The 27,372-nt window shown below is 33.3% G+C and overlaps 1 protein-coding gene and 1 long non-coding RNA gene across 2 annotated transcripts in view; both read right to left on the minus strand.

The window, feature by feature from the left end:
- LOC141457406 (phospholipid phosphatase 1-like) overlaps positions 1-18,514 on the minus strand; it is a 30,141-nt gene extending 11,627 nt beyond the window's left edge. The window contains exon 1 of the mRNA XM_074134340.1: positions 18,355-18,514. Coding sequence (XP_073990441.1) covers positions 18,355-18,409 — 55 coding nt within the window. The 5' untranslated portion in view covers positions 18,410-18,514. The remainder of the gene's footprint in view (positions 1-18,354) is intronic.
- Positions 3,178-11,570, minus strand: LOC141457408 (uncharacterized). Its single transcript, XR_012460376.1, has 2 exons — positions 10,490-11,570; positions 3,178-4,549 (listed from the first exon to the last, which is right to left on the minus strand). It is a non-coding gene; the product is annotated as an uncharacterized lncRNA (long non-coding RNA).
- Positions 18,515-27,372: the final 8,858 nt, after the last annotated feature.

Raw genomic sequence — 27,372 nt, forward strand, 5'->3', positions numbered from 1 at the left:
TTCACATCGTTTTTTTTTTTTTTTTAAACTCCTCAAACTCTTGTTCGTGAAAGCGTTCTCCTTTCACACTGATCGTGTTTGGCAACCTAATCCAATCAAGATCTTTATATAAATATAGTTCTGAAGGTGAAAGAGATTGATATATTGTTTTTTCCGAGCAAGGTTATATTACGCTTGTGGCAAGTTCTGATAATCTGTGCGCAAAATTATTGGCAAATTTCGTTTCGATAACGTAATAAGAACAATTTTTTTTAAAGTACTTTTCAAATTTTCGTGTAGCAGCTCTTGCTCCTGGGTGCATACTTAAGGTACCATCATAACCACTGATATGGCCCAAGAATGTGCGCTAATGATGCACAGTTTCAGTAACAGGAAAATCTAAAAGTTATTTTAATTGATTTGTTAGTCTGGCAGAGGCTTAGAACCTCGCAGAACTTAAATATCCCAAAAATTATAATTCGGTACATCCAATTTATGGTTTGGATTCATAACTCCAAGTCCATATTCATTTAATCTTTCAGATACAATATTTAGATGAGACTTACGTTTTCCTTTAATTGCTGAAACAATTAAAATTTCATCTAGAAATGAAAGACAAAATCTAGTCCTTTTAGAACTTCTGTGATTAATCTTTGAAATGAAGACCAAAACTAATGACATTAAATTATAATAAACCTATGGACCTAATAACTGACTTAACTTCTTTGGCTACTGACTACTTAGTACCAGCCTCATACAGGCCTATTTTCGAAAAGATGGTTTTACATTTCAAGACATAAAAATGAAGAAAAATGAAGCTGAAGAGCTAAAGGTACTGGTTCGGACTAGCCTGTTCATTATGGCGGCGAGGTCTCCTAATGGTGAGAAAGATCCATTCTTCTAACCCACAATATGAACAGGACTTGCCCATTGTGAATTCGATGGTTTAATGATTCCACTAACCAGCCTCGTTTTGATGGCATTCAGTCCATGAGTCTGTAATTTTCTGGCTATGAAAAAACAGATTGGTCTTTGGTATTAATCCTTTACATTGTGAGTTGCAGAACCTAAAATAGCGTTATTAGTGATATTTGGATATAACTTAAATATATTGAAATCTAGTTAGGTCCGCAGTGTTGGATAATATCGCTAATTATATCCGTCGTAGCACGCATGTTTTTAGTGTGCATGACCGGTTTCGGACTTACATCCATAATCAGTTTGTGTAGAGAATTCGACTTCAACTCTGTTTTAATTTCACCACAGGAGATTCGATTGTGAGCACGATATTAGCATTGTACGGGGAAGGAGTGGTGATTAGGATCTTTAGCCTCTCAATCGCTCACCAAGAACAGCAAAATTAGTGTGTATTAGTGTGTGAGGCTTACCCATAATCAGGAACACTGATGAAAACTGCACAAATTGTCGAGAACCATTTGTGGCTGAGAATCCCCTGTTAAGCTCGTGCAGAAGGTCGGAGGAGACATTGCAAACTTCGAGATCTCCAACAAGACAAACTTTTAGCCCCAATCACAATTTGATTTATAAAAAACAGTAAAAAAAATCCTGAATGGCACAAACTTACAAATCATCCAATTTATTGTGAAACGAATAATGAGGATATTATTAGTTTATTTTTGTATTAGCACGTCCTTTCATGCTGCTTTATAATTAAATTTTTTCTCTTGTTATAGACAACACATCACCTAACAGTGAGCTATAAAGCTTCTAGAAAGCTTTCTCCAAAGTCGTTCTTCCGGTGTACTAATCTTCTTTCTAAACGGAATGGCCATTTGAAAATTTTTAATCTAATATTACAATATACAGATACACAACCTTGCCTTGCGCCCCCTAAGCTCCCCGCATCCCCGTGCGGGGAAAATGTTTCAAATAAATGTAATTGTCCCACTCATGTGTACTGAATATACAAAAATAATGCAGATTGAAATAAAATAATAATAAAGAAAAGAGCTTTATAGCTCACTGTTAGGTGATGTGTTGTCCATAACAAGAGAAAAAATTTAACTATAAAGCAGCATGAAAGGGCGTGCTAATACAAAAATAAACTAATAATATCCTCATTATTCGCTTCACAATAAATAAATAATAATTAAGAAAACCAATTTAACCCGTTGCCGCACACTTTTATTTTGATGATCGTGCTCAGAAACACACTTTTTTTTTCTCAATTGTTTATGACTGCCAGATGGAATCAAGTGTAAGTTGTATGTTTGGAAGTAAAAATTATCACATTTGGCCACGGTTTTTCCAAAAAAACTCTCGACGGCTATAACCGTCATTTGCTCATCATGTCATTTTTTCTCTTTCCAGAGCAAATGACGGCTATGACTGTCGTGACGACTATACAGCACTAATTCAATAATTAACAAGTGTATGCGTTAGTACACTTCGTACTAACGCTGTACTTTTTTTTATTAATTAAAATGTGCACGACGGCTATAGACGTCGTTTGCCTACATATCAACAAAGATCGGACGGCTATAGCCGTCATTTGCGGCAACGGGTTAAAAAACAATCGTCAAAAACTATTGGTTAGTGAGGGGGATTAGCTGAGTGGTTGGCGAATTTTGGATTCCCACGCGGAGATCTCAAGTTCGAATCCAGCGGCTGATTTACATTTTTTGAGATTTTGTAGAATATGGCTCCTAGGATTTCTCATGATTGATTATATACGCATGTGTTTTTCATGATAACGTTATAACACTATTATTATTAATAGTTTAAGAGGAGGCCTAACATATGTGGTGCTAATTCCTCTTCCATAAGAAGTACAGCATCGAGATCTCAAAAGCCACATATACATGAAATTCCGAATCGAATGACACCTCATTCAAGAAAATCGGTTCACGCGTTTAGGCGCTACGTTGTTTACAAAAAAAGTAACAAGATTTCTGAAAATGTCTTATTGCACATTTTTGGCAACGGTTTTTTCTAAATCTATTTGATCTGCGTTTATGCAATATATAAATATATAAACCAATATGCTCTTTATTTTATAAAAAATTTGGCAATTGTATCTTTTAAAGGAAAAGAGAAAAAAACTGTCAAAGTTGGGCGCATTTAAACAATACGCTTTTTCGTGCACTTTTTTCTGGACGATCAACCGTATAGTTTTATATGGGAGATTATCCAAATTGGAAGGATAATTGCAAAAATTAGTGAATCAAAATAACAAAAAACATGTGAATAATGTATTAAATACAGGCTTTTTTCTTATAATTAATTTACAATTTGCTTATAAAGACCGCTTGGTTTGAAAGACGTTCAACAGTAAGATGCGAAGCAAAAACTATCTAACCAGCATAAAGGCCAATTAGAGTGGGTGAGCCAGCTGAAGAGCTCACGTGTTAGAACACACCGGATCCTAATGTAGTTCGTCTCGACTGCACTCCTCCACTTCCTCACTTAAACTTACCCGCACATTACCACCGTCAATTAACGACTAAAAATACTTGTGATATTACGTCACCACATTCCGTTATAAAACCCACATTCTAAAAGCAAAGATTATTTAGTTTATGAAAACTCAAAATAGAAAATCTTCCAGCATAAATACTTCTCCTTACAAGAACTTTTTGACGTTCAATGTAAATTAAAAACAAATTCATTTCTGTGACTTTAGTTTCTTTATTTTCTACATCTGAAAGAGCAAGCGAATAAGTTTTTCTTGGAATGTTGAAGATCTTTGATAACGTCGTAAAAACTATTCTCTTGTTAAAAATAATTATTGTGTACAACATTTTTTAAATGATTTACTTATTTTACGATCGCTTTCAAGGGATAACAGCTGAAGCAGTGTCTTTGATACTGCCTGTCGCAATATTTTTAACATTTCTTAATTTGTTAAACTAATTTTGTAGTACAAAATGAAGATGAATCAAAGCTGAATACAATAATTAGTTTTTCATTTAGAAACAGTTTTATTTGTTTAGATTTAAATAATGTTTTTAACTTCTCACTCATACTTCGAGATAATTTTTCTAATTATTAACATAACCATGTTATTAACAAAATTCAAATTTTAACTTTTTTTTTTGCGCATTGGCTGCCTTGGTCATTAGCGCCCATTATCAATTTTCTTTTCTCTAACCTAACACCAATTGAGCTGGAATGACACGGGCAGCCCCATAGCTTCCAATCACAACACCTTATTCAACAAGGTAGGGTGGAGCAAGATGAGAATTATTTCTCAAATTAGATTTGCTTCTGATTCTTAAACCAGGTTTATATTAATAAACTGAGTTCAGTTTATTGTTTTTCTAAAAAGAAAGATATTTAAGGTACTTCTTCTTTTATTTAACAGAAAGTTACACTTATACATGTGTTAAATAATTTAAACAATAATGATACCGATGAGTATAAAAAGCTGGTCTCAAGGAAATTACATCTGCCCAGGAGCTCACTGATGTCTACTTAGTCTAAACTTAAGAGCCACATGAAAGTTATTAAGAATTCTTTTCCAGTTTTGTTAACAGCATAATTCATGTTTTGTTTAATTTGATCTCTTTTTATTACATCTCTTCTTTGTATGTTACTAATTTTACTGTTTCTGCAATCAAGTAGTTTGTTATGTTAAATTTACTATTTAAATTTGTTTTTTTTATTTAATTTGTAAATCTCACTCATTTTTTAATTTTTATTCTTTATAGGCAAATAAAATAAATATTTTACAATTTTTTATATTAGTCACATAAAAGTGTGACTGCTTTTCGGGGTATCACAAAACCTGGAATCTGGTTGATCCCCAATCACAAATCACCCGGCCCTGAATCCTAGGGTGACTCTAAAACAAAATATCAAATTGACACTGTCTCCAATTTTCCATTTTTGACCTGTGCTGAAAAACAGAGGAGGCAAAAACCAAACCGATTTCTTGAAAATTCAGAAATGAAAAATTTCCTCTTGTTCCAAGTTTAAGAGAAGAAAAACAAAAGACAATAAGAGGAACTGAGGCTAGTTGACAGATAGTGCGAGTTAGGGATAGTGACACCGCATATTTAACAAGCGATCATTAGTCGCGATTCACGGAGATGACCTTCCTCGCGAGATTCGCCGCTAATATTGAATGTCAAGTGGACTTCCTTATTTAACGCCCCACAGTGTAGCGATGGAAGTAATTGTCGGGTACCTGCCTTCTGCAGCACTAAACCTTCCATCACTGGTACTCCTCTGGCGTACCATTCTCAGTTTTGTTACTTCAGCGCACTTCTAATACGGTCCAACGAACTAACAGAAAAATGTCCAATCAGATTCAAATATACAATTCTAAATTTATAAAATTTGTTGATCACTTTACCCAGGACTGCGGAAACAGGCAAACTCGTGCCCTGAGCAGCTGAGAACCTAGCCAACCTCAAACAGTGAATAGTCCTCGCGAACTACAGCGTTCAAAGAAGAAGCGACCTTTATTTGATCATCTTTTGACAACTATTTTGACTGCTATCCAGCCGCCTCCACCGTTAAAACAAGCAAGATAATTTCTAACTGTAAAGTGAAATTGGCCTTTTGCAGTTAGTTAGCCGCGGGGCCCTAACCGCGTCTAGTCTCTTCTTCAGCTCCTAACCCCTAACCACAGGTGACCTGAAAACACTACTCAGCTTTTCTTATCAAGCCACTGATATCTCTCCTTACAACTGTAATAACACGCGAAGGGAAGGTGTGCTGACCTCTGATCCAAACAATCCACCAAAATCATCTCTTCAGTCGGTCCTCGCTTCTTACGCGATGGCGAATACAACGCAATGCACTCATGTTGGGGCGGATCCGAGTGGCGGAAGTGTTTTGTAATGTTATCAACCAAAGTGGTTATTCTTGCCTACCCATCCAACCTAGCCTGTACTTGTTGTAACAACTGCTTGCTAAACAAAAAAAAGAGGAGAAGCCCTACGCTCTTATTACATTTTCAACAATAGTTAGGTAATAATAACTTTGCATTGAACACGCCATACGTACATGTCCTTAAGGTCCTTCTTTACCTTGTAATGACTATGGAATAGATACGAAATCATTCAAATTCTTGAGAATTTACAATTTTAAGTATTGCAGAGGAAGACGAATTGTTCGAAATTATGAATGTCAAAGGATAGCATCAAAAACATTTTACAGCCGATTTTAGCTTCTATAAATACTGAATTTCCCAAAGTATCGAACAAAGTACACCTACTTACTTCCTCTACAACTTTATTTCAATCAAGTTTTCCCGCATGGGCAATATGCATGAACACACTGGGGCAGCCCTGGCTTCAGTCTTAAGCCAAGATCTTTAAAAAGTGTCCTACGACAGTCTGTTGCTCGCAGAGAAACCAGGCGAAAGACAGTTAGTTGGATACGCCGACGTCGTTGTAGCATTTATTAGAACTGGCGATCTTGAGCTCGGCCAGCTAAGGCTGAAAGAAGTGATGCGAACGTTCGGTAGATTAATGATGACCATGGGATGTCACTGGCTCTTAATAAGACGAATTGTTATTCTCAGAAAGAGGTGAAAGGAAACAATAATGTCTATAAGAGTTGGGGAGAAGACAGTGTGGACGAAGCAAATCACTAAATACTTCGCAGTCATTATTGACCTTAAGCTAAGCTTGTGTGATCAGATTAGGTAGGCAACGAATAAGGCTGCGCAGGGCGTATGCTAGTAGCAGACATATGGCGAAGACCGATGGTCCACCAAGCTACGCTTGTTGACATATGAGACCCATTCGGTGCAGAAATCTCGGCGGACTTGATAACAGGAAATCTCACACAAAGAGGATGCAAATGGGCGCATTAAGAGTCGTTTTTTTCCGCTGTGTCGGGGCCTGATGTTATGACAAACGTTATATCTGTGGCTTTCTCGCGGAGATCCTGGGTTTGATTGAACAAAATATACCGCCATTTTCTCTTAGATTTTCTCCTCCTACGAGCCCAACAGTTCCCAATAATGAAAACGGATTTTCTAAAGGCAGAACAATGTCAAATGGCACCACTAAATTTACAATTTAATTAGCTACGTACATCAAGAAAATATTATCCCATTTTTAATAAGTGCCTCAGAATTTCAAGACTATCGTTAGGTGCGGCACGAGTTGCAAAATGTTGAAATTTGCTCTCTCAAATAAAAATTCCGAGTCCCGTCACCGGATCTGGTAATTTACTCAACAGAATATTTGATTTTAGCGACAATTTATTTTAAAACCTTTTCTACAAATATATTTTTTAGGTAGGGGTGAAGTTAGGCTTTTTTTCTACAGTGCCTTTTATTGAACTAGTGTCGTATTATATTAATTTATGGAAATCAAATGAGTAGGCTCAATTCCATGTTCGAAGAAACGCAACTCGGCTTCTCGCCAAAACGGTTTTTGTATTGGGACAAAACTTACGTTAAGCCAATCACTTGCTTTTTAATTTTTGTTAGAGATCATGTGGTTTTGTGACGCCACGCGTCTATCAATAGAACCATTAAAAATTTGTGTATAACATTGAAATCCATCATCCTTTTACAAATTATAAATTTCAAGACAAATTAACTGAGCAAACTGCGGCATGAGAAATGTATGAGGGTATTTTTGGTAAAAAATAATTCAAAATTGGCCTGGGTGAGAGAGTGTTTGTATTACCATTAAGAGTCGCTTCTTCTGCTGTGACCAGGCCTGATGGCAAACATCTAAAAAACGAATAATAAGTGAAAGTTAGGGAAGGATTAGCTGAATGGTTAGCGTAAACTGAATGCCAGTTTCTGGCCCTTAGATTTTCTCTTCCTAGGAGCTTCTTTCAGCTCACTGTCCAGAATCCGGAAGTGAACTGAAAAAAGCTCCGGGCGCCAATAACCTCAGATGTTGACGCGCCTTAAATAAATAAAAAAAAAAAATCATGAAAGTTCACTTCGCTAACGAGCCACCAGAGGATGTGATAATATGGTCAAAATCGGTTAACCAGAATTGAACGGTAAACTGAATCAATTTATCACTTTTTAAAATATTTTCTTGAAAACGGAACCTACGATTTTCTATAAGCTGATGATTTAGGGCACTTTACTGAGGGGGGGTTGCTTGTCTCATCCCTACAAGGTGACATTTCAGAGCATTGAATTTTTTTTTTTTTTCCAATTTTCAAGAAAATTTAAGCACGTAATTTGAGGTAAGAGAAACCTTGTGAGTTTAACGTGGACACGATGTTGGTAAAAGTTTGCCAACTGCAGGTCTAAACAAAGATGGAAAAGGTGGATCCACAATACTGGACAATATCTATCATATTATTCAGTATACTTGTTCTGGATACATACGAGTTTCGGAATTTCAACTATTATCAAAGACAGAGTGTCATTGACTTTCTTTCCCTTATTTCATTTTTGTACTGGGTAAAATTCGATTTGTCAAAATAATGAGAAGTACAAAAATGAAGTAATAAAATAAAACAATCTAACCTTAATATTTCCAAATATAAGTTACAGGGGAGTTTAAATCTTCACTCGTGGAGAGTTAGGTTTAAGATAGATTGCTAAAGCAAGGGAAGGAAACATTAGGCACCCTAAATATGTTAATGTCTAGAAATGGTAAGCCACTCGAAAAAGACTTACTAACTTCCACAAATTGTGCTCTGTCTGTTAATATGGCCAGCATCAAAACTAACAGTGAATTAAAGTGATTAAGAAGGTTATTGTTTACATTAACCACTATAAAAGGTTTAAATCAGCGATACACGTAAGGTACGCTTTTTTGTAGTAAATTATCAATATTTAGGGCCAGTAAGGCCAATACATTCGAATTATCTCCCGCATTTAGTGGAATGTGAGTACTGATACCACTTTCGCCTATTTATTCTGACATACAAATATTCCTGAACTTCATGCTTTATGTTTGTAATCACGACACAAAGTTTACATAAAATCATATGAACCGTTTGCGAGAAAATCTTAGAAATCAAAAAATTCTATTCGGTAAAGAGGCACTCCCGGTCTGTCGATTTTCATAGAATTTCTCATTAATATTATAAAGTAGCCAGCCAGTAACGGCGCTTTAGAGGTAAGCTATTAGTAGAGTAGGGGAACGTAAATTAGGAAGCAAATGTTATCAAAAATTGTTTACTAATGTTCAGTAAAATTCGAATTAGAGAAAATGTGATGGTTTTATATGACGTGCATGCACATATGACCCGTTTCCAACATTAGAGGCTGATTGATCAGCTTTATGATTCAGCCATTGTGTGGCGATAATTACTCAAGTACCACCATTGCTGACCTGTTGAGTAGATGGTGACATCAGCTGGTCCGGTTGCATCCAATGAACCAGTGAGAAGGCGGTGGTAATGCACGTAAAGTCAAACCAACAGGCAGGACAATAATCTCTATAAGTACAACAGTAACTGTGAAAAGAACAACACAATATATCCGGCAAGTTGTGGGAATACTAATGCATTTATGCGGACTAAACACAATAGGTATAATTTAAAGAAATTTTGTTTAATTCGAGGAAGTTCCCCATTCATTCGAAAGGTTATAGACTTGAAAGGACGTTGCTTCATTTAATTGTGTTGTCTTTTGCTGAAAATTGTATGCCAACAATTTTCATAATCGAATATTAAATTTGGAAACCTTTGTTTATTCGTACGTTGGATGGAAAATTGGATTTTATTTAAAATAGTTGACTTGTTTCGATCTCGAGAATTTGAAATTTGAAAACCCGTATTTTGAGCGAAATTAAGAAAAATACGTTTAATGTAAAGGCTGTGTCATTAAACAAATTGTTCTTTAGGTACAATAAAAACGAAGCAAAAGTTAACCTGTTTAAGGCACACGAAGGATACGAGAAGCAAATGCATAACTTTCCCATTTTAAAAATTTTCGTTTCGTTTAGGATACACATTATTTTTTAAACTTTCTTATGACATACGAAACTATGTCTCCTTATATTATGTTAAGACAAAATGGTCTCTTTAAGCTATAAAATAAACAATAACTGACAGTTATGCGGCACGAAAAACGCCGCATTAGTGCAACCGAAGTTTGGTCGTACAAAAAGTAGCAGCAATGTGGGTGAATCCCAAGCCAGTGGTACGCGGTTCATTATTAGCCCCTCACTTTAGCTTTACTAAATGTGAAAGACTTGTGCGGCTGAGAGTTAAGCCTGTGCAGAAGAAATATTCATCACTTCAAGCTTTATCCAAGAGTCCGTCTCCCAGAGATGGGTAAAAATTTAATCAATTGAATTTTAAAAAAAAATAATTCAAATAATTAATTTTTTAATTTTACTAAATAATTTATTTTAATTGATTAATTAATTTAAAATTTAATGATTAAATTTAAAAAATTTAATCGGCCAAAATTAGTTGATTGAATTAATTTAACTTTTAATTTAATTGGAATTTATCAATTAAAAATTTTAATCATAACTAAAAATGAAGATTAAAATTAAATAATCAGAATTTTAATTGATTGAATTAAATTCCAAATTTAGTTTTTATCACTTTTGACGATTAAATTTTTTATTCAAAATTTAAGTAATTAAATTTTTATAACCACAACTTCACCAATGGTTGAACCAGGATCTCAATTCACCTTCATTCTGTCTAGATTCTAGATTGTGCCTTATCACCACCATCAATATTATCACAGTTCTCAAACTCGGCACCTTCACTCTAACAATCTCATGCCTCATTTACATCAATAATATCACTTTTCTGAAACTCGCCACCTTTATTTTACCAATACGAATGCCATCGATTGTAGAAAGTGCTTGGAGAATTAGGGAACACTTGAAATATCTTCTCTCCAACTATTGTTCACTTTCTATTGCCAAAGACCCTCTCCAAAAATTGTGAGGTTGATTCCCTTTGCCCACATCCCTAAATATTGTTGAGGATTATCGCAATCCGGTCTTTGGAATAAGTTCTGATGACGTCTCTATTGATGTATCGCTGGAGCAATTGTTTGGTAGGGGCACCATGAACCATAGGATTTTTGTCATTGAAGTCTGTAAAACAAATAACCACAGTGGATGTTTACTGATGGAGCATCAAGTAATACTTTGAACTTGCAAACTGTTACCAGCTCATGGAAAACACCGATAAATGAGAAATAAAACACATCCTCTCTAACATATTCGGCTCAAAATGTTGAAAAAGAAGGTTACATTAAAGTAGTATTCGCCTACTTTGTAAGTGGCAAGTCTGTCCAAGGTTGGTTCAATGTACCTTAAAGTGAGAATTATGTAATGTATGCATAAGACTAAAACAATTACTCACAAATTAACTGAGTAATGTAGCCTTACGTGAGATCTTTCCAGGAACGTCCTACAAAACGAGGTTCCTTCAGAGTGGAATAGCAAAGGTGAAAAAGAAGTAGCTCAAATTACTTACATCACTAATATGGAGATGTGCAGTAGGTAGATTTGCAAATCAATCAATTATACGTCAACATGAATGTAGAAACTGCATTTATGTTTACAGAAATTGCCACTAGAGTTCTCACTGGATGGAGTAAAAGGTAAGCTTACAGCCTAATTAATGGCGGCTCACAATTCTACAATATGCCCATTCCTCTTTTATCTAAATCTCCTTAACAAAAACTTACAGTTTTAAAAGTTAAGTATAAGGGTTGATTAAACGCCAAAAGGTACACAAATCAAAGAGTACCCAACATTTCATTCATACTTTTAGTATCATAATTTTTAGAATGTATTAGATATCACAGACCCTTGCGCTGGCCTTTTATCGCCCGTAAATATTTTTCTGTTAGTAGAATTAAAGAATATTTAGTATTAAGTAATATTATAAGACATTTCATTTTAACCCTATTCTAAATGATTCTTGTGATTTATTTTTATTTCGAATAATCATCACATTCATTCGCACATTAAAAAGAAAAAGGGAAAGTTAGAGTTGATCTATTACTGTTTGTTGTAATTTGAATTACGGAGTTAAAACGAAATTTCACTCTTGAATTCATCATACGTGAGCAAAAATTACACAGTTAATAACAAATAAATAATATTTGTAATTATAATTCGTTCATTTTCAACTTTTAATTTAATGTTGCTCTTTAATTGAGTACCTGTTGAAAAGAAGTTTTATAACCAACTAAAAACATGCATATCTATTTTATATTACATATATATAACATTGTGGAGAGAACACCTAGATTAACAATGTAATTGAAGAAAACTACATTAACATTTAACAAACTAGATTAATTATTGATTACATATTAATATTGATGCTTAACTACTGAATAAAGTACCAATCAGTTTATTTGAACAATGAACTTCTGCTGCGCTTAACTTCCACTTAATCAGATGTCAAAAACAAAATAAAATCGGTATATTCTTTGGTATATGCCGTTTTAATTTTTAACGTCAAACCAATTATATTTTTCATTTTGCTTTTGTTTGTTGTTTTTTTTTAAGCCTGTGCATGAATAGCTCCTATTACAATCTAAATTAAATGGGTGTTACTTATTACTAAACAAATATTTTATGCATGAATATGGCTAGCATAAGGGTCTGTGACATCTAATACATTCTAAAAAATATGATTCTAAAAGTATGAATGGAATGTTGGGTACTCGCAGATTTGTGTACCTTTTGGCGTTTAATCAACCCTAATACTTAACTTTTTAAACTGTAACTTTTTGTTAAGGAGATTTTTGTACCTTCTGGATATATTTTTCTTTTTGTTCCTTGCTTGGAACAAATTTATACATCCAATGAGTTTTTAAATTTACGGCTATCGGAAATAATTAGGTGGAAGATCTAGGATGAAAAAAACTAACGTAAGTTATGTGGAACGGTACAGTACCTACCAATAAAAGAAAAAAGATAAATTTTGATAACACTACTTCCTCTTAAGGGATGTAAGAAAAAACAAGCTGTGCTCACAATAACTTCTAAGAAAGAGGGAAAAAAGAATGATTTGCAATTACAGTTCTTCTCCGCAAACGAGCAAAGAGAATTTAAAGTGCAAATACGGCATGGTTGTAAATACTTCCCCTTAGCAAGTGTAAGAGCAGGATGACACTTAAATGTCACGCATTTTAAATTCTTCTTCTTGCCTAATTTGATCAAGGACGGGCGAAGATTTACAGAGTTATTATTAATAACCGATTAAAAGGAGGCTTTATTTACTTGGGGAAAACTCTCCTCTTAAGTATATTCCATCGAGACCCCAAAAAGCCGAATCTACCGTATCTAGAACTTCAAATTAAAAGACAATTCATTCATTTAAATCAGTTCGTTCGTCGATAATTTGAACGATTGCAGAACTTCCTCTTAGTAAGTGTAAGAGCATGATAGCACTTTAATGTCTCGTAGGGAAGCTTTAACCGCTTCTTCGTGCTAAATATTAGCGAAATCGGACTAAATGTTGTAAAAATATTAGTAATAATAGTTTTAAGGCGCTAATAACCTCAGCTGTTGATGCGCCAAAAAAAAAAAATAGTTTTAGAGAGAGCCTGACCTGCGTGGGGCAAACTCCTCTACTGAACATACGCAGCAAAGAGACCTATAAAAATGCAAATCTACATCACTTTTTAAACCAAATAACAATTTATTCAAGAAAATTGGTTCACAAAACGAAAATTTTAAATGAGCCTTAATAGGTGTAAGAGCAGAACGTCGCTTTAATGGTACTTAGGGGAGCCCTAAACCTTCCATCCTGCCAAATTTTATGAAAATCGGGCTAAGATTTACAGAGTTATTAGTAATAATAATTTTGGAGGGGGCCTCACAAAGTTGGGCCTAACTCCTCTCCTAATCGATTTACAGCGTCGTGACCCCTAAAAAGCACATCTACATAAAATTACGAATCGAATGACACCTCATTCATAAAAATCGGTTCGCGCGTTTAGGCGCTACGTTGTTTACAATAAAGGTAACAACAACAAGAAGAACAAGAACATTTTTTGAAAATGCCGTTTTTGCTCATTTTCGGCAACTTTTTTCTCAAAATCTATTAGATCTAGGTTGTTGCAAAAAAGTTACAGTTACAAAGGAGGATTTGCCCCATATTTTAAAGAAAATTTGAGAATTTCATATTTTATAGTAAAAGAGCAAAAATTGTCAAAGTGGGGTGTTTTTCAAAGTTACGCTTTTTCGTGCAGTTTTTGACGATCAACCCTTATACAACTGTCCTACCGGACAGTTTTAATTTCACGATTAAAAATAAAAATTCTCAAGTTTTTGGTTTCTGTAAACGATTTTTTTTTACTTGCTTAATTCAAAAGTTTGTGAAATACCTATGAGAGAAATGTTAAAAAAAAAAAAAAAATTACTTATTGAAATTATTATTTATTGAAATAATTATGTTTGAAGTATTGGTCAATCACAATGTAGTGTGTTGCAGAATGTGGGCGGGTCATGCCCACCTCTAGGATAATCACGCCCCGTCCAATGAAAAGGATTCATGGCTGATCAAAGCGTACTATAACAATGGTGTTTGAATACCTTTCACTTATTTTTCTGTATCTTTTATTATGTTCTCATATTTTAATAACATGTTTGGTTATTTTATAAATATTAATCTTAAGTAGATATTGAGAAAAAATGCTAACAAATTATTTAAAAAAAATATTCTCAATTTTCAAAATATTTTTTATTAATTTAAGATCGTTTTTGGAATAGTTTTCGCCAATATTCCATAGTTTCACTATACTTTCTCATGAAAAGAATCTTGTATGAACACTGACATGACTTTTTCTTACCATAATTTACAAACATAATTGAATTTCCTTGTACTTTAGAATTGATATATTTAAAAAGAAAAAAGAGTTCAAATTAATATTAATATTGATATATTCGTTTTGACGAGAGACCAAAGTGCACTTTACCTATTTCAGGAAAAATTTAATTCAGGAACATTTGGTAAAGAATGTGTCAATTAATTGAAATGCAGTAAGAGAAAGTAGAGGAAGGATTAGCCGTTCATTAAGGCAATTAAAAAAAAAAAATTTAAGGCAATGAACCTAGTGGTTATTATGCCCTTTACTGTTCTGTGGCAGCGCATTTGCCATCTTCATACACAACATTTCACTAACACAATCACACTTAAGGAACACCATTGGTTATTGGGCGTCTAGGACGGAATTCTCGGGTTCGAGACGAGCTGGCCGTTCTAGGATTTTCTCTTTTTAGAAACTTAAGCTTACTGAACGGTATTATTTACGAACACAATCCCGATATACTGGAAAATGCTTCTGGCGCCAATGACCTGAGATGATGAAGTGCAATAATTATATAAAAAAAAAAGACGGGCTAGGTTTTAACAGGAACATGTTTCCCTAAGAAACAGAAATACTGGCTGCAAATGCGTTAAGCGCTAGTTAGAATTTAGAACTTATATTAAAAGATTCGAATTTTTCTCAATCGTGCATATGCAACAATTAAAATAAAATTTAAATTTACATGAAGCGAATGAAGAAATGTTGGTACGCGAGTCAATGACATCAGGCAATCATGTCAAGTCGGAAATGTAATTTATGCTAATTGATTTCAGCGCTTAGCAATACTTTTGCAACGTGTAGTAACTTCTTTCCATCACTTCAAGGTGCCATACGAACCAAGTACTGGTGGCCCGTTACTTCTAAGTAAGGCCTGCATTAGAATGACAGGTTATTCTTATATTGTTTTCTTAATGCAAATAATGTAAAAAATGGTAACAACTAACTCCTCACTCTAATCTACAATTAAAATAAATAATCTGGTGTGCACACTCGCAAATCTTGTTCACTACAATTCACAAGGTTTTTTTTCAAACTTCAAATTTTCAATAAATTTTTGTTACAAATTTAATTTTCTCCAACAATTTCTAGGTGTAATACTTTTTAGAGAAAAGTTCTCCTTAATCGCTCCCCTAGAACTGCTCTAAAATAAATTTCTCTGGCAAAAGTTTTTCAACCAAATTTATAGCTCTTTATGTAACTAAAGTGATTTAGCTAATCGATTTCAACAAATGTTTTTTTTAATGAGTCCACATCGAAAAATATTAGAACTGTGTCCCGGCTACTAACCAATAAATAGGCCTCAAGGACCCGGTAAAAAGAATTAAATTGTACATTGAGCTACATTTTGGGTAATTTCGATAATGTTATTGGGTCTTCTCCCTTGGTAAAATAATAGCAGGATGCACAAATTTCACCTGAAAGTGAAACTAATACTTATGCCAGTAAAAATAAAATTAACCCGATCACTTACTTAAAACATTATGCTACTGAGTGAACGCTGTTGCGGACAATTAAAAGCCCACAAGAAAGGTGAAAAACAAGTGAGTGCTTAATAATGGGCAGTCGGCTAAATACGTTACGTTTGGAGTACGTTGATCATTTTAGATTGAATCTTGACATGTAATGAAAAGTACATACAAATTCAGGAACGTTCTGACACAGGATGGAAAGTCCTATAAAAACCATGGCTAGGGCCATATCCTATTCATGTTTGTATACCTGAGAAACAAACAGCGAGATATGCACCGAAATTTACCAGAAGTTAAGACAAAAGGCATTGCTAATGCTACTAATATTGAATTGATTTTTGAGATTCAGAAAAATGGCGACTAGAGTTCGTTAATGGGTTTCAGACTGTTCTAACTAAAGGCTACCTGAGGGACAGAAATATTTCATTTTATTTAGTAAAAGATTATAAATTCAAAAAAAGTTTGTTTAATGTATTTTTGTTTCTACTTATTTTGAAAGAATTTTAAATTATCGTTTAATTTAAATTTAACGGGATGTTAAATTAGGTTTTTTTTTTGTGAAGTAAAGAAACAACTGAGTATGAATACAGAATGATAGTGAAGAAAAGAGAGTCGAGTGTTGGCTAGAGTAGTGAAAAGTCGAGTCTGAGATTGCGAGCTGTAAGTATTGGTGGGTGTATTTTACTATTACTTTACTCCTCGAAGAACTTCGAGGAAAATAAGAAGGAATTCCCGGAAGGGAGAAGTTGTTATCAGCTCGAATCAGGAGTGAGAGTACCGAAGTTCAGTTGTGTCAGAAATATAACTTCGACCAGGTTGCTGGAGTTAATTGATTTAAATTATTTTGAACGATAAAGTGTCTTCCTAGTTGAAAAACATTTAATTTAAGCGAGTCATTAAAATAAGTGTCATTCCCTAGATGACAACTCATCAGATGTATTTAAAACTTCATGTGTAAAAATTCGTTAAAAGTATCGATTCATACCTTGGTTCAAAGTTTAGTATCTTACTGATTTGTTCTGACCTAAACATTTTCTTCAGAACAGAGCAACTTAGTACAGCTGGTCCCTTCAAATTCAACATTTAGCGAGATTTGAAGGCATTCTATGTATTTTATAACTAACTGCAAGCCAACTTTTTTTGTGTTACGTTTTCTTCGTTCTGAGAGAGTTTTTGTGGTGTTAACTGACATAATGTAGACAGTGCTTTAGTTTGTAGCGTTAGTAATTTATTGGCATGTATTATTTGAAAATATACGAACCTGTGATCGCTAACATAATTATTCAGGAAGCTAATCTCACTTTGTGAGTTACTCCTTTCTATTGAAATGATTGATCTGATTTATTAAGTAGAAAGTCGATGTGTGTAAACAACAAAAATCGTTGAATTGGATGCGAGAAAATGAAACAAATATAATACTCCCTCTTTCTTACAGGTCGTAAAAGAGTACAAAAATTATGGGAGAATAGAGGATAATAAATTAATTAAAGCGATTTTATTTTGGTCTTTAATTTAGTTTGCGACATCTAAGGTGATGACTTCTCTGTGCACTAGCGGCGGAGTGTTCTCTCGTTACAGATTAAATTATCCATGCTTGAACTTATTGAGCTGCTGAGACTCCTAGTAAAAGAAAATCTATGGCAGCCAGTTTGACCACCTAGTTTTCAATCTAGTATATTAGCATAGGTACTTATTAGTATACACCTTGGAGAAATGGTTATTACTAAATATTATTATTACTATTTTCACTTATTACTATCGTTAGTTAAAAAATGTATGAAATACACAAACTAATTTCTTACTGGTTGAACCTTTCAACAGAAGCATAGTCTTGTGTATGTGAACCATTATTCGAAATTTAAAAAAAAATTGTTAGATCCAATTTCAGAAATAAATGTGGAAAAATGCTCTCAATAAAGTTACAGTTGATGGATTTTGACCAATACTTTAATATCGGCTCAATCCAGTCGTTGCTATTAAAGCGAATGCAAGATTAAGCTTTCTGCGATTACTTCTTTTTTTTTCTCCACAATTACATACAAACATTCCGTGTCCTAGAAATAATTACTTTTTTTTTATTATTAGGGGACTTCAAAACTATTCATGCTGGTTAAAAACTTGAACATTGATACTTCTCTTCACTTCTTAAGTAATAGGAAGTGATAGTATGTAGGTACTCAAATTTGTTCAAAATTAAAATACCTGGCATTGCAATCAAAAAATAGACTAACAGATCAAGCCGCGTACGTCTACTCATGGCTGCTTCTACATTTCACGCCCCTCTCGAGTTAGCAGCGACAAGCTACTGTTGACTGGCGGGATGGTATTCAGTTACACTGCATTAAAATCTGCCCCACCATCACCAGTCAAGCACTATCGTTTGTTCCTACAGTCGACACTCCAAACAAAACAAAGTGCAGAAAAGAGCAACGAAACAAGTCGAAACTGCACGAGCATTTACGATAATGCAACTTCCTGTTCCATCTTGAACCTAAGCAGCTATTATTAAATGATTAATGACTTTCGGAGTTGTCTGTCACACTTAACTAAGCGAAGAACAGGTTTGAATTGATTAAGGAGTAGCTGTAGAACCTCCTTCTGCAACCTACAGGGAAGGATAGTTACTACCTTTGCAGATCTACTGTTCCCACAACTGGTGCCGGAGGAGATCGCTCACTGGAAGGGTTCTACAGAGAATATAAAATCCTTTAACACCTGTTTGGTATCAAAATCTATAACAGACTGCGGCAGTTCGTCGGAAGGTGTCTTCTCTATCTCAGCACAGAATCTGCAGTTACTTCCACGCTCCAGGACCACCCCCTTTAGGTGTGTATCGAGTCGATAAAGCCCCAGCTATACCTGACAGCGTATATAGCCTAATTTTGTTCAAAAAGACAAGTCTGAAATCTGTTACGGTTACAATAGCCTTCCAGATAGATGTTAGCTTTTCACACACTCTAGAAGCTGTGGCTTTCCCCACTTTCTTATGCTGTCACTTACCTTCAGTAGGGTAAGACCGAAACCTAAAAGGGAGAAGTTCAGGGCTGACTTGCCACCATCCAAAAAAATAAAATAAAAACGAACAGCTCAGTGCCTGTCCTGGCATCCAAAAATAGGGTCTTTGTTTTCCAAACCATTTGTGAGATAACATACGAACTCAACGCTTAAATGTCAGCCTGATTATCGGATTGGATTACTATCTCCTAATTTTTAATTATTCATAGACGGGTGTTAACATTAGAGAAATTCGACTACTTTAAGAGTTGGTAGTCTTTTATATTTTACAAAAATGACCGTTTCCTCAAATAAAGAAGTTTCCTGGACTTTAAAATCTATCAACGCTCGTTTCTTGTTACAGATGCGTTAGGGCTACTTCAAGTTCTAAGGCCATTAGCACGGAGATACGATACCACGTTCGTCTGTATCTCAGAAGTAGGAGAGAGCTTACCTGATGAGGTGCTTAATCAAGAATCTATACATTGTTTGGTCTCCTGTAACAATGTTATTAAACATAGATTTTAGAGCGTGCCTCACATACATGCTTACTCTCTCAAAGTACGTACAGCGCCCGGTCCTCGAAATTGATAGTTTTACACGATGTAATACGTCCAACCTATTAAGGAAATGTAAAAGGTGAACACAAGAAACTAAAACAAATATTTTATTACATATATATTTCACGAATCACAATTAGAACTAAAATTTATTACAATATATTATTCACTTTTAATTGCGTAACGGTAACATTTCTTTTCTCTTCGCTAATTTAGAAAAAAATAAAAATGAAACTTTTCTCATTAAATGCGTAAATATTACATTAATTTTGAAGTTAATAACAGCGAATTTTACTTCTGTGCTAGATTATGATCATTTTAATTTATACTTACATTATCAATAAAGAAAGCATTTTTCCTTTAATTCCAATTTTTGTTTTGTCTCATATTTACAATGCTAGCAAAAAATATATATTTTTATAAATAAATATATAAATGGACCAATATCTAACAATGTGATACTTTAATTTTTTTGCGAAGAATAATTAATTCTTACTTATTACTTATTTCATTCATTGAGGAGATATTGATACAAGAAATTGATAACTTTTCCCTTTATTGTTCTTTTTTTGAATTTAGTATTGTTGGATTGTCCTGAACGAAAGATCATTGTTTCATTATAGATTTTTCAAACATTCTGTTTAGTCTTCTTCAGTGTCATTCTATTGTATCAGTAAAGGTGAGAAGGATGCAACCTCCTCCAACAACTGATTCTTCCTTAAATTACAGGAACAGTCGGTCAGGAAATGTATTGGAGTATTCTCCATATTTCCACAAAGTCTACAGGCGCTATCACAAATCCTAACGTTAGAAAAAATCGCTAAGGTTTCTCTCCTGGGAGAGAACAAGAAACTAAGTGTATTCGTACATTCAAGGGCCTTATACAGTGACTCCCATTAATATTGGGACAGTACATGCAGAAGTTCAAAATTGACGAAAATTAAAAGTGGCACCCATTTATTCAAATTTTTATAAATTCATTTCATTTTATAATTACTATTAATTAAATAAAAACTATTTAAATAAGTACATAAAAATGTTTGGTAGATTAAAAAAAATATATATAATAATAAGTGCAAATTCTACCTCTCATAAATATTGGGACACTATTATAATTAATAGTTTGTCCAAGGTTTTGCCCGAATATTTATACAATTTGTAAATATATACCTTAAGCATACGTATATTCAATATGAAATTAATAATTAAATTAGTTTATATAAATCAAGCCAAGTATAACATGTCGCGCAAAAATACAAATACAACGATTGAACAAAGAAAAATTGTAATTTCTTTGCACAAAGACAATAAAAAGTGTTAGAGAGACAGAAAAACTGATCGGACCTAAAACATCTACTGTGTGGAACATCATTCAGCGTTACCAAAAAGAAAAAGAATTGTTTCAATCCCACAAAAAGGCCGTCCTCGACTGCTCTCTGAGAGAGAGCAGCGTTATATATTAAAAGAATTAAAAAAGATCACCGACTTAGTGCTCCAAAACTTCTATGTGAAATTTTTGACATGTTCAGAGAGCAAAAAAGGAGCAGAAACTGTTCGCAGAGTGCTAAGAAAACTCGACTATCATGGTAGAATAGCCTGGAAGAATCCTTTTGTCAGTAAGATAAATCGTGCTAAGAGAGTGAAATTTGCCGAAAAATATTTTAATGAAAATAGTGAATTTTGGAATGATATACTCTAGCGATGAATCAAAATTTAATGTTTTTCAGTCAGATGGAAGGGATATGGTCTGGAGGAAAGCGAATGCTGAACTCGAAAAGAAGAATTTACAGCCAACTTTAAAGGGTTTTAAAGCTGCACCACCGGGTGGAGGTGGGTCAGTTATGGTTTGGGGCTAGATTTCCGCATCAGGATTTGGAGAATTAATGTTTGTTGATGGAGTGATGGACAAAATGGTTTATAGTAATATATTAAAAAATAATTTGAAAAAAAATGCCCAAAAATTGGGTATTTTAGGGTCTTTTAAATTCTACCAAGAGAACGACCCCAAATCTACGGCTTGGGTGATACGCCAGTGACTGTTATATAATTGCCCAAAAGTATTCCAAACCTCTCCGCAGTCTCCAGGTCTTAATCCCATTGAAGATTTATGGCAATATTTAGCTAGTGCTTTAAGTAAACGAGTAATATCTAACAAAAATGAATTAAAACGATGTTTCCTGGAAGAATGGGAAAAAAACACCACCTGAATTAACCAAAAACTTGTTTCACCTATGCCTGATCGTTTGAGGGCTATTGTAAGTCAAAAAGAGTGAAATTTGTTTATGAGTGAAATTAAATTATTACCAACCAAATATTAAATAGTAGGAGATTTTAAATATTGAACATTTAAACTCTAGAACTTCTGGTGTCCCAATATTTTTGAGAGCCTTATTTCACACTTTTTCAAAAAGTGCTACCTAACAGTTTGGAATTTCATCGATTTATACTTATATATAATTTGTACAGATGTTGCTAATGTAATTTAAAAACAAAAAAATTCCAAACTTTTGTATGTTGTTTTCATTTTCCTTTAAATCATTTTGTAATAGGTGTCCCAATATTAATGGGAGTCACTGTACGTACAAATATCTGTGCCCTTACTTTTTTTCTCTCTTTACACCATGAAAACCTTTTAGTGTGACTAGAGCATTCTGATTTTTATTTTATGCAACAGTAATGATTTTTGTGGATAATACGTGTACTTTTTTAAAAACCTAATACTATTCTTTTTAGATCATATATAATTTTTTTTTATGCTTAAACCAAACATTTGCCGGTATAAAAGAAGCTGAAAAGGATTTCGAAATCCAAAACCAACGTTTGATTGGAGTACTTTACTATTGGCTTTCATTACAGTTTTTGTATTGTTAAGTATAGAAAATGACTATATTGTTATTTAATATATAATCATTGTATATCATTATTAATAGTAACTCGGATGTCAATAGTCTACATCCTGCCTTACAAGGTGCTACAGCTTATGGCCAATTCGTTTCTAAAGTTTTAAACTCTGAAAAAGTAATTTTAATGTTTTGTTTCTTTGTTTACTAAATAATAATTGATTCTTATTCTTAATTAGTGTAGCTTATGTAGGAATTAATAAATAGTTTAACTTCAACAATTACGGTAATAAAGAATGAATATTGAACAAGAAGTATTACATAATGTGCTACTTACATTAAAAGTGATTTTTAAAAAAATGTTAAAACCACCAAAACAATCTTTTGGAACATTAGTAACAGGTATTTATGATTGAATAGCGAAAATTTGGTCGAAATAAAACCAACTCCATCTTTCAGGAATCTTAGAGATCCAGTAGTATTTAACGTGAGAATACCGATGAGGAGGGAGTATTTAGCGAGACTGCGCTCTACTGCACTGTACGTGAGATTCTACACGCGTAGGCCAAGAAGGTACATCATCGCGACAAAGAGGGTCTATTGTGGAACAAATATAATAATTAATACTAAGGGCCAGTTAAAGAGACAATCGCAGAATCCTATAAATTATTTTAAGTACTTCTTAATTTTATATAGTAACTATATATAAGGAAGCTCAACGTTGCCTTTAAGCAAACAGAAAACCGAAACTGTTTATCCACTTTCAAGGTTCTGCCAATTTTTCTTATTGAGATATTTCGATCACATTCACACAAATTTCTACCACTCATCAATTCTCTAGTTTGTTTGTACTGTTAGATTGAGAATCCTGTGAGTGCTCTGATAATCCTCAAGAAGTGACTCGTCACTTCTAACGCGAGTAGCAGTGCTGTGGCATGAAAAAAAGATTTTTCATTCAAAATCTGTATCCAACAAATTCAAAATAAAACAAAAAAGAAATAGTTCAAAAAGAAAATGACTCTCTTTATAACAGATAATTCTGGCTTAAGGAACTTTGACAATGCCGTGACAAATTAAATATGTATAAATTTAAAAACAATAACACTATTAACTATTTTGGCATCTATCTAGAACACTGATGTTTCTCACAAACTACTCTACTTCCCAAAAATACAACTTTTATTTAAAGAACTTTCCATTGATAGATAAATAAATAAATAAATAAATATATATATATATTTATATAAAATATATATAATTGTATATATATAAAACAAACTAAAAATTATCACAGAATTATATAGTACATTAGTAATAGTAGTAGATTATTATATTAAGGTAAATGCTTCGCTTGATTGGTCTTTCAACAACCAGGGATGTCCAAATATAATTCAATTCAAAAACTGCCAAATTATTCTTTTTTTAAAAAACATAAATTTAATTTTTTTTTTGTCACTACAAAGTTTATTCTTCATTTGGTTTGAATTTATGAATTGTTTGTGTTTAAAATTCTAAATTCTTGAGAAAACTCAGGGGAAAATGCTGCTAATATCGAAGTTGAGAAATTAATACTTACTATACATTAAAATAAACTATACTGATTCACTTGCTATACACCTGGGATAACCCTAATGTAGTTAGAAATAGAGAAGATTCTAGATATTCAATAAGTATAAAAAAATACAAATAAAAACCTGTAGTGAAACCTTCATACGACTGTCTCATGCTGCTAATTTTAAAACTATAATTTACTATTTCTTACAGAAATGAATGTTTATACAATAAAAAATTATTTCAGAGAGCACCGACACGCTCTAGTCATCCCTACACGCCTATCACAACCAATGAAATCAGAAAAAAAAAGTGAGAAGTTCAAAGGAATTTATTTTAATGTTAAAATAGCCAAAAAAAGTTCAGGGAAGTCTTACTTCATAATTAAGAAAAATAACTAATATTCTTCTAACAAAATTTTTGCCATACATTATTTTATTTTATTTTTTTTCTTAAGCTGTTGTGAGAATAGCATTTGCGTCGCGAGAGTAATTTTGACGCTCGCTTTGTTAACTTACGTGGTCCACCGTTAGTGATTCTAAGGTCCCATGTAAATAATTTTGAAACCCGGCGTGATTCTGGGGCCCGCTGTATGTAACATTGAAACCTAATGTGTGCTATTCTAAGGCTTGTCATTTGAAGACAGAAACATGGCTGAGATGGAAATATATTACGTTTCAAAGTTGGTCCAAAAAATTATTAGACCTGGCCTGGTGTTGAAAATTTAGTATTTTGAAAAGGTTCTAGAAGTAAAATCACTAACCTTTCTTCATAAAGGATTGTTAATGTGCAATCAAAAACAACATAACTCAACAGATAAATGTATAATAAATAAATAACCCCAACAGAATCTACTAAAATGTTTGAACTGCCTGTATACTGGAATATGAAAATAACTATAGCTTTTTTGAAGAGAATTAGTAGGTGGGAAAATGTTTGTCAAGGAGCACTTCCCCAGGTGACATTTTTGAGCAAAACCTCTGTATAGTTCTACTGGTAACCGCAAAAATAAAAAATAAATTTTTAATTTTTACAATTTTTATAAACCGACAGGAGTTTTAAAATAAGCATATTTTCTCACCCACGGGACCTCAAAACAAGTATTTCTGGTATGACTCTCAAATTAAGCAGTCACAAAAAGTAAAAATACTTGAGTGTACCTATAATTACTGTTACTGCAAATTGTTTAATGCGAAAAGAAGCCCAGCTGAAAGCAACGATCAAATTTGTCAACTACTTTTATAATAATAAGCATTTAAAACAACTATTATTTCTAAACAAATGCTAAGACATTTTTTATTTATTGGTCGGTCATTAATTTTCTAAACTGTTCTAAAATTTTCTTTAAATTAATAATTTATTCAATAGGTATAAGTAAATTGGCACATTGTATTTATATTTAAAAATATACGTAGGTATCAAATTTAGAGAACTTTTTTGTTAGTTTTGATTATTTCATAGTCCTTACCTTCTCGTTTAAAAAGAAACAAAGCAAAAATACAGAAATTAGTATTTGCATCGTAAAAGTTTAAAGAAAAAAAAATCATACAAATGAGACAAATTGAATTCAAACATAATTGTAATGAGACAACTTGTTCCATTTTCAACTAAATAGTTTTCGTCCCTCATTTTCTTGGCAATGATTAGATCAAAAGCAGTGACTAAAGATATTCTTCAATCACATGTGACAAAAAGCAAAACCAGCTAGTCCAGCTTCTGGTTTTTTGAACCGACTATTACCTTCAACACCTGATACACAATTTTAAATCACAAATTATTCATTGATCCAATAGTTTAAAATCTCTCATCAATGAAGTTTTTTAAAAAAAAAAAAAAAAAAGAAAAAGAAGACAGGTGGTTCTATTAACTTCATGGACAAAAATTCTTTTGGGTATGATGTTAACAAACGCATGATCACTCATTGGAGAGTGTCGTGTTTTTCCTTTATATTTTGTACTTTTAAGAAATCATTCAATTATGAGCTTTTTAGCAAACCAGGACTGTTTCCTATTTTTTCTAGTTTTACTTTTAAACACTACTAGAAAAAAAACAAAAAAAACTGTGATCAGCCGCTGAAGCTACACAGGATCAATGGAAATTGGAAGAGATGTCATTAAACAGTGCACAGTTCAAAAATATAACGATAAGATGTAGTAAGAAAGTCAAGTTCATAGTGGTCATGAAGTGTAGCTGATAAGCACGGACGGTAAACTGCCGAGACAAATCCAACCTCAAGTACTCACGCATATGCATCAGAACTACGACTAACACATTTTAAAGAATCGTATATATTGGATAGTGCCACAAGAACGTCTACCTCAACAGGCACACCAAAAAAAGGATATTTACTTTTAAAAAATCTGAATCATGTGAAGGCCGAATTTCTACTAAAAGAATAATGACAAGTGATGAGAAGGTAAGGAGTATAAATGAGAAGTTACAATGTTCAAACGGCGTTTTCAGTTGATGAAAGATAACAATTTGAGAAAATGCTGACGTAATTTTTAGGAACCATAATGGTAATTCAAAATTCGATGAATCTACATAAATTACCGCCTTTGTTACCAGCAAGTTGATAGCAAGTAAATAAGACTCTAGCTATGGTACAATCGTGAACAAGTTTTGTTCCAATAATCTAACCACACATCTCACGTCACTCAAGAAAAATTTCAATAACATGATTGCAATGTACTTATTTTACATCAAGCTACTTAACAGACTTTGCTCCATAATGTTAAAATTTGTTACGGCCCTAGGTATCACCAACTTCACCCAGGTAAAAACTAGACTTTAAGAGTGTTATGATCCCAAACTAACGATTGTTGGTTGTGAGGAATCCACAACTGGAAGCATGATGATGCTTTCATTAGGACAGTCAATCTAAATAGGCCTATGGTTCGTCCACGAATCTTAAAAGCGTACATCCACCATCATTATTTATTATACATCCACTAAAAGTGCTTTTTAAGTGAATACTATCCTGATGGAGATCAATATATTGATGACGTAACTTAGCTGTTGCAGCTCGACAGTGGATAAAAACAACAATCAATCGATTGACAAAAATAGATAAATAAAATACAAATAAATATTCCAAAACTATTTATGAGAAGAATTCCGACAAAGAATTTTATGACTACCATACACGTCGAATTATGTTGCAAAGTACACCTCTTTGCTTTCCATTTCCTCTTTTAATGAAATATTTCCATGTACAGCTAATTGGGTTCATCATATTATACGATAAAATCTACTCCCGAGTTTTAAATACAATT

This window comes from Rhodnius prolixus, unplaced genomic scaffold, assembly GCF_049639745.1.
Source record: "Rhodnius prolixus isolate KJV_2025 unplaced genomic scaffold, Rpr scaffold_16, whole genome shotgun sequence".
In the NCBI taxonomy this organism is placed as follows: domain Eukaryota; kingdom Metazoa; phylum Arthropoda; class Insecta; order Hemiptera; family Reduviidae; genus Rhodnius; species Rhodnius prolixus.